This window comes from Erythranthe guttata, chromosome 6 (genome assembly GCF_056151865.1).
Source record: "Erythranthe guttata isolate IM_541 chromosome 6, IM_541, whole genome shotgun sequence".
In the NCBI taxonomy this organism is placed as follows: domain Eukaryota; kingdom Viridiplantae; phylum Streptophyta; class Magnoliopsida; order Lamiales; family Phrymaceae; genus Erythranthe; species Erythranthe guttata.
Window position 1 is genome coordinate 18,931,571 of NC_142538.1, and position 14,653 is coordinate 18,946,223.

The 14,653-nt window shown below is 34.6% G+C and overlaps 4 protein-coding genes across 4 annotated transcripts; 1 reads left to right on the forward strand and 3 right to left on the reverse strand.

Annotated features, from left to right (window-relative positions):
- Window positions 1-173: 173 nt before the first annotated feature.
- On the reverse strand, window positions 174-4,401 carry ELF9 (RNA binding (RRM/RBD/RNP motifs) family protein). The gene is made up of 14 exons (XM_088820178.1): window positions 4,256-4,401; window positions 3,966-4,043; window positions 3,586-3,714; window positions 3,278-3,501; window positions 2,794-3,006; window positions 2,555-2,659; window positions 2,433-2,471; window positions 2,118-2,207; window positions 1,932-2,034; window positions 1,664-1,744; window positions 1,056-1,132; window positions 883-963; window positions 689-780; window positions 174-456 (listed from the first exon to the last, which is right to left on the reverse strand). Exons 1-14 carry the CDS (start codon window positions 4,290-4,292, stop codon window positions 333-335), a joined length of 1,473 nt encoding a protein of 490 aa, XP_088676304.1. The 5' UTR covers window positions 4,293-4,401; the 3' UTR covers window positions 174-332.
- Window positions 4,402-4,720: 319 nt separating this feature from the next.
- LOC105955467 (uncharacterized) lies at window positions 4,721-5,551 on the forward strand. The gene has a single exon (XM_012979192.2). It carries the CDS (start codon window positions 4,838-4,840, stop codon window positions 5,411-5,413), a length of 576 nt encoding a protein of 191 aa, XP_012834646.2. The 5' UTR covers window positions 4,721-4,837; the 3' UTR covers window positions 5,414-5,551.
- Window positions 5,552-5,679: 128 nt separating this feature from the next.
- LOC105955466 (stearoyl-[acyl-carrier-protein] 9-desaturase, chloroplastic) lies at window positions 5,680-9,453 on the reverse strand. Its single transcript, XM_012979191.2, has 3 exons — window positions 8,886-9,453; window positions 6,765-7,269; window positions 5,680-6,393 (listed from the first exon to the last, which is right to left on the reverse strand). The coding sequence occupies exons 1-3, from the start codon at window positions 8,990-8,992 to the stop codon at window positions 5,833-5,835; spliced, it is 1,173 nt and encodes a 390-aa protein (XP_012834645.1). The 5' UTR covers window positions 8,993-9,453; the 3' UTR covers window positions 5,680-5,832.
- A 3,686-nt stretch (window positions 9,454-13,139) lies between these two features.
- On the reverse strand, window positions 13,140-14,340 carry LOC105955463 (protein VERNALIZATION 3). Its single transcript, XM_012979189.2, has 4 exons — window positions 14,046-14,340; window positions 13,849-13,910; window positions 13,587-13,627; window positions 13,140-13,477 (listed from the first exon to the last, which is right to left on the reverse strand). Exons 1-4 carry the CDS (start codon window positions 14,241-14,243, stop codon window positions 13,248-13,250), a joined length of 531 nt encoding a protein of 176 aa, XP_012834643.1. The 5' UTR covers window positions 14,244-14,340; the 3' UTR covers window positions 13,140-13,247.
- Window positions 14,341-14,653: the final 313 nt, after the last annotated feature.

Genomic DNA, 14,653 nt, shown 5'->3' on the forward strand with positions numbered 1-14,653 from the left:
ACAATCGAGACTCAATTTGAGTTCAGACTTGCTTCTACGTAACAAATCGAATTTAAACAATTTTTGCACGAAAAATATTGAATCTATTAACACGATTTGACATGATGATATATTGGAATTTTCACAAAATATTTCGGAAAAATAGATAGATAATTACTAATTAGAATGCAAAATTATAACTCAAGAACTCCCTTATTAAATATTAGAGAGCTTCATAATAGTAAACACAATTTTCCCCAGTAAAAGGGGGATCTAAATAATCTGCAAAACTAAACCAAGCCAACTCTCGAGATCGATTTACATTTTATAACGAATAAAAACGTTAAATAGTCTCAATCAGCTTCAAGTTCAGCTCCAAACTTCTCTAATCTATCGGTCTCTTCTTCCAAATCCCGCACCAAGGCATGGTTAACCGATCCATCATCCAAGCTTGCATGTATCTGCTTTCCGCCGAACCTGAATATATAATATATAAACGAAAATGACATATAAGGTCAAAATTGTAAATCATTAATGGATCTCATAAATCACACAGCAATTTCATCCATCATTCATTAGTCATTTCTTAGCGCGTCACAGAACTTAAGTAAAAGATAATTACAATATTACACTGTCATATGGTAATAGTCTAACTTGTATTAAATTACGCATGAAAAAGATTGCAACGTAAAAAGGAACGTAACATTACCATCGGCCGTTCATCAACTCGATGCATTTATGAGCATCAGTTCTATCCTTGTACTTTACCAAGACAACACCCTGTGGATGATTCTCACACACCTGAAACTCAAAACAAGAATCCAGAATTTTAATTAGTTATATTTTGGAATGATTTTTAATCGTTAGGGCCTTTATATTTTAAATATAATAAAGTGACGATACCTTGACAGCATCCAGTGGGCCAAGCTTTCCACATTCTTCACGGATATCCTCCTCTAGTTCAGTGTGCAAATTCTCGTCAGCCTATGAACAGCAAAGAATGCTTATTTAACGTTTCAAACTTTGTTTGGGCATTACTATATGTGAAGTCGGAAAAAAATGGAAAAGTGCATTACCCTCAATTCTGCAGGGGTGAACATGTAACGAAGAATAACAGCTGCTGGAATAGACACCTTTGAGTCATCACGGCCACCTGTTTTATCAGAAAAATGAATCTCGTCAATATTTTAAATCTCAACAAAATCAAAAGGACCCCACATATGGTTAATTGTGGATATGCATAAAATGATAAGTCAGCATGAAGATAAACTTAATAATACCCAATATAAGATCCATGCTCTTCTCTTGAAATTTTCAAAATATATTCCATAACCAAGAAGTGAATTCTTCTTATTCTAAACAGAGACACCGATTATGAATAAAAAAATCGACAGTGAATTCTAGAGAGGTCCTCTATGAACGGCAAATGTAATGCTTCATCACGACATGTCATTGATCACTAACATGGGTTCGTCACTAGTATCATACTATTTAATGAAAGATTTTATTTCTACATATCAGAAACGAAATCACATTCACCTATCCAAGAATATATATATATATATATATATATATATATATATATATATATATATATATATATATATATATATATATATATATATATATACATACATATTCAAAGTCCACATATAATTGTAATGCCAGTTCTGAGAGGACCTACCCCAACCCAACATCTTGCGTTCAACCCTTTCAAGTTTTCTCTTCTTCTTCTTGTCCACTTGCTTGGTTATAAATCTTTCACCTGGAAGTAAAATTTATAATTATGAAGATAAAATAACCATCTGAAAGGATGAAATAAATCATAAAAGAAAGAAAAAGAGTGGAGATGTGCCACATTTGCCATTCCTATGATGCTCATCACCGCCAGTTAGAAAAATAATAAGTAATGCAAAAAAAAAAAAAAGAGCAGTAAAGTCGATGCACATTACCTTTCTGCTCAAACTTCGCTTTTGTAACTTCCATGGGAATCTTGCCATCGGGCCTTAGAGGGGTCCCGTCCAAAATTTGGAGGGCTAGATCTACGGAAGGTTCCTATTTGAACACCCACACTTAATATTATAAGTACAAAAGTACATCCACTACAATAATAAAAAATATTTACAAATAAAAATTACCTTAAGATATGTTATGAGAGCATCCCCTTTCTTTCTTCCAGTTTCTTTGTCGAAATAAATCTTCACTCGAGGTTTTTTAGTTTCAGGGTCCTGAATTATTTCAATACTAGATATCACAAGATCATAAAATTAACCAGAAGGAGACCTTAGCACCCCTTTTTTTCCTTCTTGAACACAATAAGATTATAAAATGATACTACACATAACCTAACACTAATGCACTAACGTATCCTAGAAACATTGAAGAATACAATGAAGAAAATGAGAAGCAGCAAAGGTTTTGGTTGTAAACATATAATCAAGATACGGACATACCTCTTTTATGATCCCACACTTGGAGAACACTTCAACCACCTGCACCAATTCATGCAAGTGTTCATGTCAGTATTTCAATGATAAAGAACAACTAGCGTAAGGAAACAAACAACAAAAATTACCTCTTCCATAGTGACATCATCGGGCAAGCCATTTACGTATACATGTGTATTAACTTTCAACTCAAACCAACTCTCGGGAGGTTTGTTGGCTTCCTTGTTGGCTTCCTACAAAAGCACGAGGCACAGAGAATAAAGCAACCGCACACAAACTTTGTTGCTAAGAGGCAACTCGTATTAAATGTTCAAACATGCAATCAATAGTAGATATATAATAAAACTAAAAGGAGGGTGGAACCAACCTTCTCTGCAGCTTTCTCCTCAATCTTTTTCTCTTTCAGCTTTCTCTTACCATTTTTCTTTTTGTCAATTTCGCTGACATCATTAAACTCTTTATCCACAACAGGATCTACAGGAAGATCAACAGCATCCCCTGTCGGAAAAACTTCCTCTTCTTGCACAAAAACCATATCTTCCAGACCATAATCATCAGTTTTCTGAGTCGTACTCTCCTCCTATCATAAGAAACTAAACTATTAAAGACCATACTAGCAAGAAAACATTTAGCACACATCTACAACTAAGCATATCAAAAGGTAATTTGAATATTTAGCACTCATCTCTCGTATGTATAGTGTCTAAATATCTATCTCTAATTATTTTATGAGTCAAATGAAAAACCAAAGCAAAAAAAAAAAATCCAGACCCGATTCCACTACTACAAAGTACAAACAATTCACAATATCGAGTTCACAATATATTTTTTTATTTATTTCAGGCACTAACCTGAGGTACCCAAGCTTTAAGATCCCGACTCCATTTATATGTAGTTCCATCATCATCAGTAAATTCTTCTTCACCCTCGGGTGGTGTTGAAGGCCTCTCAATGTCGTCATTTATGCTAGCCGCTTCAGCCTCGGCCTCTGCTTCCGCTTCCCTAACCTCCCTTTGCCATTTTTCAAACTCGTCTTCTTCATTAGTGGTGTTTTCTTCATTAGAGGTGACATGAACTATCAAATAATAAAAAAACAAAACACATTTTCAATAGTAGTCTTCAGATACATTAATTCAAAAAAAAAAAAACATATCAAAACCTGAATTGCTAGCATTTTGTGGAGGGACGTCAATCGACAGGCCATGAACCGATGACAGTGGCTGCCAATCAGTGCATCCTTCAGACCACACAAGTGTACTCGGCAACAAGTATCCACTCGAATAATGCTCTGCCCATGCGAATTAAACAATCTTAATCACATGATTTCAATACCATGAAAAGGGCCATTCAAACATCATACAGCGATTGCCCAAGTTTATCGATTACTTGTAAAACTGTAATGCAGTGGAAAAAATAACAAACATCACAAACTAAAATGCACACTTCTTACTACGAAACTAAACGAACTAACAGAACATATAATCAGCATTCAAATAATTCAGCTTAGAATCCATAACTAGAAATTTTGAAAACACTCACCTTGTAACTCAGAGACAGTGTAAGGGCCTACGAGCTGTTGGTCCTGACCAAGAATATACCAGCCCACTCCAGTTTTTTCTGAATTTAATTACAAAAAATAAAATTGTTTGATTCAGCTACGAAATAAATTCTAACAGGAACTCAAAACAAATATAGTACTATGGAAACCCTTAATTTCTCATCAAACATTTCAAAAAAAAATCAAATAGATATTTTCGACATATAATCATAAGAGCAGAAAATGAGGAAATAGAAGAAAAAAAAATAGGATGGCGAAAAAACGCACGTACCTGGAATTTGAATTTCTTCGTTTGATTCCGACGCCATCGTTCACGTTCTGTTGATTCCTGCTCTGCAACGAAAACACCTACCGGAGGTGGAAATTAGGGGGAATTTTTTTTTAAGCGGGCTTGCCCTTTTTTGTCCATTGGATCTATTTGGGCTTATTAATGCTAAATGGGCTTTCTAATTGGGTTTTCAGGATAATGGGCTTTTTTTTAATTAAAAAATAATTAAAAAGTGGTTTAGAAGAATAAATTAAAGAAAAAAGGAAATTCCAAAAAAGAATGAATAATGCAGGTAGATCAGGAAAATTCAAACTATCCGTTACATTCTCCACTTATTTTAATTTCTTCTTCATCACCAACGGTCATATTTCTCTCCTCCAAACATGACCGTTGCTTGCACCCCCTCCCCCACACACTGTAAGTCTATCTATGTGTATATATATCTCTCTCTCATTCTCACTCAATTCACCATAGCAACATCTCTCTCTCTCTCTCTCTCTCTCTCTCTATACATTTCTCTCTCTCTCTAGAAATCTCATATTTTCATCAACTCGCTATTTCAGCAAAATTAAATCAATCGAAACAATGGGACTGTCAATTGACAACTCCGGCGACGGCGAATACTCCCACCCCCACACACACAAGGTCTTCCTCCTCAGCAACTACATACTCCTCGGCGCCGCCTCCAGCTGCATCTTCCTAACCCTCTCCCTCCGCCTTTTCCCCTCTCTGATCGGCTTCCTACTCATCCTCCTCCAGATCATCACCATCGCCGGCGCCGTCTCCGGATGCGCCGCCGCATCCCGCACCGCCACCTCCGCCGGGAAATTCTACGGCGCGCACATGGTGGCGACCGTCCTCACCGCCATCTTCCAGGGCTCGGTATCCGTGCTGATCTTCACACGCCCCTCCGATTTCCTCGGACACCTCAAATCGTACGTGAGGGTGGACGACGGCGTCATGATACTGAAGCTCGCCGGCGGACTCTGCATCCTGATCTTCTGCCTCGAGTGGGTGGTGCTGACGTTGGCATTCTTTTTGAACTACTATGCTTACGTGGAGAGGAGGGGTATTAATGGAAATACCGGTTACGGAATGAGGAGTGGCAAAGTCCAAGACGATGAGGATTTGAAGACGTGGCCGTGGCCTTTCCAGGTCTAGAATATTTGGATTTTGTTGAAATCATTTATTAATTTATTTATTTATATTTTGGGAACTATATATTTATTTAATTAATTTCTATTGTAATGATGTGTGTATCGGATTAATCAGCGATTATTTGAATTTTTGGTTCATTTATTTGCTGATTAATTAGTATTCCAATCCCCTTTTAGATTTAAGAGGGGTTATTTTGTAATTTGACATCACCTCAGCAATTTATCTAAATTTAAAAGGATAAAGGAAAACAAAAACCAACAGCTACAAAATTAATCAAAAACAACTCAAACAAACAAGTGTATCTACATTCAACACAAACAAAAAACAACAAAGTTTCATCAAAATCAAAGACAACAAAAAAAAAACAAACATTACAAAGGATTCATAATTTCAGAAAGTGCACGCACCTACATGAAGAAAAATCAAAGCATAACTTCCCTACCAAAAATCCAGCTAAACGGCGCCGGAGAAGACTTTTTCGCCCTTGCCTGAGCTCTCTCGTCCAACCTCCTAATCCTAGGTGTCAACCCACAAACATACTCCTGTGCTTTTCTCCCCTCGCCGGAAAGTCCAGTCAGCTTCTCCACCTCCCATCTCCCCACCAAAAACTCCAATATATCCGCGTAGTCCTTTGCAGTATAAACTCCGAGCCTCTGAGCCACGGAAGAGAAATTATCGAACAAATTATCGTCCGCGCCATCGTACATTAGATGAGCTGGCATAGAGATTTTCTTCCTCATCATATCTGCTAGGGCTAGTATTGTGCCGTCTGGGTCGATCTCGAATAGCTTCTCGACGATTTTGGTGTAGGCTGTTTCGTGGCGTTTCTCGTCTGCTGCTATTATGCCGCAGATTTGGGCTAGTTTTAGGTCGCCGTGTTCTTTTGCCAGCCTGGCGGTGTTCCCGTGGGAGACGAAAGTTGCTCTCTCTTGGAATGATGTGTAGATGAATCCGAGGTACGGGTTATTGTCTGTGCGTGGATCCTGTTACGTTGGAAAACCATGTAAATACAAGTGGTTATACCAATCAGCAGGAGTGGAAATTGAATCTGAATTCCGCCAATTCAAATCCGAAAAAAATCCCGAACATGAAAACATATAGTGAAACAAAGACAAGATCAATAAATCTTTTCCGTTTTCAAATAACTTTTTCCACACCGATTTTCAATTTTTAAATAAATGATATTTAAAAATGACATTATTTCCGTTATTTCCCAAAAAAATCCAAATTTCCTGAAATCGGAGTTCATTTTCAATTCTAATTTTTTTCCGAAACAATTCAAAATTTTGCACCCATAAAAGATTAAAAGCGAAAGAAGACAATAATCAAGAAATCATTTTCATCTTTGACTTACCATCCCCGATCCAATCAAGTACTGAATCGTTTTCTCGATTTGCCTCATGTCCACGCGCCCCGAGAGATAAAGGTACTTGTTGAGAAGATCACCATGCCTATTCTCTTCAGCAGTCCAAGCCCTTGTCCAAATAGCCCAAGGGGTCAAACTCGCACCCGTTTCATCGCGGACCCCATCTAGTGTATTGAGCATAGTTTGATAAGTGGGGAGAGCTTCCTCGGTAATCATATCACCGACCAAAACAACGAAATACTCGTCGGGAATATCTTTGCATCTTTTACGAAGCTCCTTGACTTGTTCTTGGAAGCCCTCGGAAGAAGGGTCCGGAAGAAAGTCGTTTGGCTGCCAGCATTTTTCGACAGGCTTTAGGAGTACGAGGATGTTGTCTTCCGCCCAACCGTGGAGTGAATTGAAGATCTCGCGTTTTTCTGGTGCTAAAGGGTGAGTCACTTGCGAACGAACTTCGCGGGGCGGTGTGAAGGGCTTTTTGTCTTTTCCAACGTCTCTGCATTTTCGACGAAAATAAAGAATATTGGAGGGTTGGTGTAATGAATGTTAGGTTTCTTGAATTTTGTAAAAAGAAAATACTCATCAAGTGAATTTCTTGAAGGGTTTATAACACGGTGAGGTTTTTTTATCGATTTGATACAACACAGGGAGTACTAAATGCAATAAACTCATTTCTTGAATGTTGACAAATTAACATATGCGAGTAATTTTACGAAAGCAGAGTGCAGACATCAGTTAAGTAAGACTATCTATAGAAAGCTTTCATCAATTTGTAGTACAAATGCAATGGACGTTGTATACATTATAAAATGATGTCAGATATTTTACTGAAACCATTATTACAGAAATCATTTGTCAGTTCTCGAAATTTAGTACTTGGAACCACTTAAAACTTCACGTAAAATGCCTAAACACAAACTAACATGGATTCACTACAACGAATGTATCACAAAAAGCAACACACGTATAGGAAAACAAGAATGAATTGACGTAATTTATAAACTATAGTTAATCAGTGTTCTGCTTTCTCCTCTATATTTCTCTTTTATCGGGGAAATGGCCAAAGTAATATTGGTGGGAAGATGACGAAAGAATCACATTTGTGACAGAGTGAAGAAAGAAACAGGACAAATTTATACTAACCACCGCAATTTAGAGACATAAAGAAAAAGTCAAGAATGCAGGTAGCAAACTAACCACCTTTTACATCACCTATATTCCATCTAGTTTCTATCGATTTAAAATTGCAAAAATTGCAAAAAAAATTGATACATATAGTGAGACAAAACCAATTACTATAATAAATGCTTCAACAACCAACCAACCCCCACCCCCACCCTCCATTAATTTTCACAAGTTGTTCAAGTGCAGCAAACATTTCACCGCCAACAGAAACCATGCTTTTGAATACAGAAAAATTCACATATGAACGACAAAATGAAAATGACAGTAAATTAAGAAAGCTTACAAAAACCAAGAGATAAATCAAAGTCGATTTTTGAGACGTAGCCTAATGAAAGACGCATCTACTATTATAAAAGAGACTCGCCGTGTTTGAGATCTAACCAAAGAGTGTCTCATTTCGCAAGTCAAGTAGGACCACCACAAGCATGATGCATGCATAACAAAACAACTCCCCTACCACCACCACCCCCCCCCCCCCCCCCCCAACCCACCCATCCCCACCCCCCACCTCAGCAAAACAAAAAGGGGGAAAATATTAATCTCCATCCTCCAACAAAGTAAAATAAAAATTAACAAAGAAAACAAAACATATGGGCGGTGTATAAATAAAAATGTTATAAATCAAGAAAAAAAGAAATCAGCTAAACGAAAAAGGCTTTGCATGCATCAATTCAATCAATTTGGAATCATACATTTGTTTGAAACATTGTAATTTCACAAAATAAGTAACCCTCTCAACGAATTACAGAAACAACAATCACCACCGTACAACTTGTTCAGCAAAAAGTACCACAGTCCCAGATCAATAAAATCAAATCTCAAAAAATGAAGCCGCCGAGATTTGATCTTTCATATCCAATAAACAATTAATCATATCAATTTACAAAAAAATAAAAAACGAGAAGATGAATTTGAAGGAAAACATACTTGGATGGGGAATGAAGAGTGGAAGACATGGAAACTCTGTGAGATCTGAGCTGATAACCCGGGAACGAAGATACCTTGTGGGGAGTAATGCTAAGCCTAAGCGCCATTTTTTCTCTCTATATTTCTCAACAACAACAACAACAACAAAATGGAAGAATTCCTCAATTAATTTCACCTGCTTTGATTGATTGAACGATGGCAGAAAGGGAAAAAACAAGGAGGAGAGAGAGATGAGGTAGAGTGAAGGGTGTGGAGAGAGTGACGAAGGGCACTAATTTAAGGCTAGAAGCAAAGGACAAAATCGGAAAAGAAAGGGGTTTGTGGTTTTTTGCTGGCTTTAAAACCTTTTTTTCATGGCGATGATTCCTATGATTGCTTGCTTCTTTGATTTTGATTTCTCTTTCCACCAACGTACAATACTTTGATGCACGCTGTGCGATTTACTGGGGTTGTACTTTTCTACCATGACGTTTTTATAAAATTTTTTTTATAAAAACTATTTATAAAAAAATTATAAACTCAATTTTAATAGGATGTGCATGTATATAAGCCACAAAATCTAGTGTTAGTTGTAATCATTGAAGAAAATTATGTATTTTTTTATTAATAAATTAGTATTTAGCATCTAGTACCTAGTGTCTTATAAATATAGTGATAGTACTTACTACTTAAAAAGTATATATATCCCATTAAAGTAGCATCCACAAAATGCCATACATTTATGATAAATAATATTTTAACCAAATTACGGTCACCCCACGAGGTAGGTCAAATTACGAAAAAGTCCCTCATGTTTGGGTAATTACAAACATTTCCTCAACTATGAATCTTCTTACACGTCCACCATTGCGGTGTCAAATTTAGTGGAATTATCTACATTATATGGAATAATAATCTCCTCTTTGTACTCGTTTTATTCCATTCAAGCTCCACATTTGAAATAAGATGATCGTAAGATGTGTCTCTTGGCTTGTAATTATTAGATTGCAGTGCATCAGAAACTGTGTTTTTGCACAAAACGAGTACAAACTATTCCACGGAATCTATAAGATTATGTTGAATGTGACACCATAAAGGTGGACGCGTAAGAAGATTCATAATTGAGGGGAAGTTGTAATTGCCAAAACAATAAGGGTTTTTTCGTAATTTGACCCTATTATTTTTGGATTAAAAAGTTGTTAAAAAACTAATATTTAATTTGACTGATGGATTATTTAAGTGTTTGGTATAGTGTTTATCTTCAATGATAATCCTCATGAATTCTACCCTTCATCTAGGTTGAAAGAGATCCGGTCAAAACCAACTGATTATATATTTAGAGATTATAATAAAATCAAATCATAAAGATCAAGAATATAGTTTTACAAAGGAAAATGTGGTCAAGAAATCTATAATTAGTAATTACTAATGCAGAGCTATCAACAGTTAAGAAAATGATGTGTAATTACAGTTGCTTGCATCTCTTAGGTGCATTTCACAATCCAGAGCTCGAGTTAAAACGTCCGAGCCTCGAACAAATAATGAATGAATGCAATAGTGAGTAGGCATGGCAAATTACGTAAATACGTAACATGTAAACTACGCTACGAGAGCTACGTACTGAAATGTCAAACCATTACTCTGTCGAAAGCTACCTCTCGTAATGCAGATCACACCAAACCAAAAAATGAAAAAGGAAAAAAAATATTGTTGCGCAGAAAGCATCAAGATTGATGTGAATAGTCAACATGAATCAGATGTAATCTTTTCAAAGTATGAAAGTAGCTTCAAATTATACATCCAGAAGATTTCACCATTTCCATTTCCGTACATCCTTATAAGTTTTCTCATCTTTGACAAAGGATCGGAGTACGACTCTCTTCCGTTAAATACACACAATACGCATCGCCCCTTTTGTTTTCGAGCACTGATTTTTTACCAAGGATGATGATTTTCACTACGGACTGTGTTGATTTCGGCTGGGTTTTTCTTTTGTTATCTTTTGGGCTTCGTAATTTCTAAAAACCACAACGAATGATTTATGGGTGGCGTTTCAATTTTTCGGGCCTAAACAATCTATTAATTACACTTTTTTTTACTTGTATTTTGGGTTTCGTAATGTCTAAATGTTCGTGCACAAATTGACTAATTGATATGGGCCGTATCGCCCATATGGGCTTAGCCCGCGCAATTAAAGTGAATTACACCATAAAAGTCCAAGAAGGGCAGCCTAAAACTTAAAGTCCAATTAAAAAGCACATGAAACCCAGACAATGAGACAATGTCGTTAGCACCTTAAATCGTATGACGACAAGGACACGAGGTAATTAGGCCATAAGGTGTTCCGAAGAGACCTCGCAAATCGGCTTTTTAAGCAAACAATATGCACATTTCATTTTATTTTTCTTCTAAAAATATAACCAATATGCTAAAAAGAAAATTGCCCCTACACAAGACATTTGGATGACGAAAAGTGATAGAATTGGATCAAAAAATGCAAATTCTGCTTGTTATGTATATCACTTTTTGTCACTTTTTTATTTTTCAATTATCAAAAAAAATACGCAACACTTTTTGCTTTGAAGTACTTTTCTTGAATTTCAAAATTTTCATGTATTCGAATGTTCTTTTATAAAGCGAAAAGTGGTGGTGCGATTTGGACAATGTTGCCAATGATAAAATAATGTTTTTTCTAAGATAGAAAGATGCATATGATGTGGTCTACAAATTATACATTATATTTATAAATAAATCACAATTTATTTATGGAATAAAGTGTAAAAGTATTCACTTTTGGCCTTTTTGCCAATTAGATATGGTGAATCAATGTAGATTTTGGAGTACATGATCAATTATTATTTCATTAAAACATCATTTTTTTTAAATTTCTTTTTTGCTATAGTATAAATTAAATTTATGTTTGCTTATAAGTATCTACAATTGTTTATGCAGTTAAGGTGTCGTTCAGTTACATAAATCGGATTAATATGGATTATATTGTATTGTATTAATTTTGTGTTGACTGAGTGATTAGTCGATTAGTTAGATGTTTGTTTCCTTCTATTACTCAATTAGGTACGATATTAAAAAAAAAAAAAAAAAAAAAAAAGGCGTAATTTCACTTTGCACCCTCAAAATGTACTATTTTCCTACTTGGCAACCCTCAAAATGTACAATTTTTCCACTTTGCACCCCCGAAAATAATTTATGACATTTTGCACCCTTGAAACATGTGTAATAGTTCAAATTGCACCTTAATTTATTTTTTGGCCAGAATTTTCGTTGTTGAACTAATTTTTGATAGTCCATCATAACTCGAAAATACATTAGCAATTTGCACCATGGAGAAAAGAATTAATTACATAGACGAAAATGACCATGTTGACAACCATAAAATAAGTAAACGACAGAAAATTATGTCCTGGAAATAGACTAGGTTACATGAATAATTAAACATGTTTTGAGGGTGTTAAGTGCCATAAGTTATTCTCGAGGGTGCAAAATGCAAAAATAGTATATTTAGAAGGTTCAAAGTGGAACTAAGCCAAAAAAGTTATTAAAATTTGGTGCTACATTCCATTTTCCAAAAGCATTTCCATTGATATGAAATCGTCATTTTTTTTACATAACATCCTACAAAATTAATCGCATGGTATTTTTATTACTAACTTTATTGAATAATAACATTTACATACCTGAATTAGTTTGAATCTTCACAAACAAATATAATACCGACTGTCTAACTCCTATAATTTAGTCAATAGAACTTAACAATGACAATCGAACTCTTAAGAAAAAATCCTATCGATCAGTATTAATAAACGAGGCCTTCAATTAAAGTTTTGGTAATCATATAATTAATCATTTATTATTAAAATTAATACTAACTTTTAATACTAATATAAGGTAATATATTTTTTCAAATGAATTAATATTTAGGTACATATAGTTTATAATTTGATTTCTTTTCTAATTAATTTTTTTTTCCTGTAAACAAAAGTGAAGCAAGAGAAGTAGTAAAATTATTACCATCAAACATTTATTCATTACACGATATTATTACAAATTACAAAGTAGTACAATATTTCTCCATAAATATAAATACATAATATAGAAAGCTGGCGTACGCAGCTTCACTCTTACAAGCTTTAGCCCATTTCAATGAAAATATTCATACATGCATATTGCATAATCAACTTTATTTTTTAATAATAATAATAATAATAATAATAATAATAATAATAATAATAATAATAATAATAATAATAATAATAATAATAATAATAATAATAATAATAATAATAATAATAATAATAATAATAATAATAATAATAATAATAATAATAATAATAATAATAATAACTTAGTAATATTTGAAGTTCATTATTGCACTTGTCTTCTCCCACCGGTGCCGCTCTCCCTCTGGCAGTTAAAGTAGACCGCCGCCACAGGGGATCCAAGATTATAGGTCTCTGCAAAGTCCCTGGTGTTGAAGTTCTGGCGCCACTCCGGCGCGTACACCGTCTCCCGCCCTAACTGGCGGAACAAGATGAAGATCATACGGTGGATCCCCATCGAAGGCCGTGGACTCTCGTAGCACACGATCTCTTGCCCTTCAATACATTTATTTATTTATTTATTTATTTATTTAATTGTACGAATTAGGAAGACCATTTTGTAAGATATGAAATTTAATAAATTATAAATTAAAAGAACACTAACCAAAGTTTGTCCCAGTGGATCCAGGAATATCCGTAACCATCCTACATTAAAAAAAAATTCAATTGAAAAAATTAGTTTATACAATTGAAAATGAAGAATAATATTTATATACATGCAATCCACATATATATAATATGTAAAATAATATACATAAATCCTCGTATTTCTTGAATTAAATCTTGTATTGTATACGTATAGTATTTGTAGTTTGCGTACAATAATTCGAATCTATGTATACGAATAGTAGCAAAAATCGTCTCACCAGTGCAGATATTCTCTAAGATTAGGATCACTAGGACTCGGGGCATCGGGATCCACCATAACCTACAAGGTACAAAAAATAGTCATATATATATATATATATATATATATATATATATATATATATATATATATATATATATATATATATATATATATATATATATAACTTAAACGAAGGAAAAAATAAAGCATTACCAAAGTATAGAAGGTACGGAAATCGTCCCCTCCGATATCAACCCTAGGCTGATTGACAATGTGTGACGGCCTGAAATCTCCACCGTTATTCACTTCTCTGTTATTATAAACAATTCTAAGCGTTATGGACGCTGCGAATTGATCCAATACATCCCCTATCACACCTCCAACGACTAGTGGGTTTCTGTCTCTTGGCATAGTGTATATATAAAAGAAAGATATATATATTAATTATATATAGAGAGAGAGAAAGAAATAAATATCTTGAAAATATCTTTTGCTCTCACCTTATAAGTTGTACATTTAGATCACAATCTATAGGAACTATTTATAGTTGCACAAAATGTAATGGGCTAGAAAGAATTTTGACAAAGAAGATTCTTCTTTATTTAGGAGTTATATTCTGGGGGTCCAAAGAATCCATATCCTAGTCATCTATTATTTTATTATTTCACTTTAATTGAATTTAAGTTAGCTAAATTTGAGAGAGAGATAATTATTGCACATTATAAATATTGTAATATATATGATGTAAATCTAAAGGGAAATCAAATACATGGACCTGGTTGCATATGCTGATTGTATGGTAGAAGAGGAAGATTCGTACT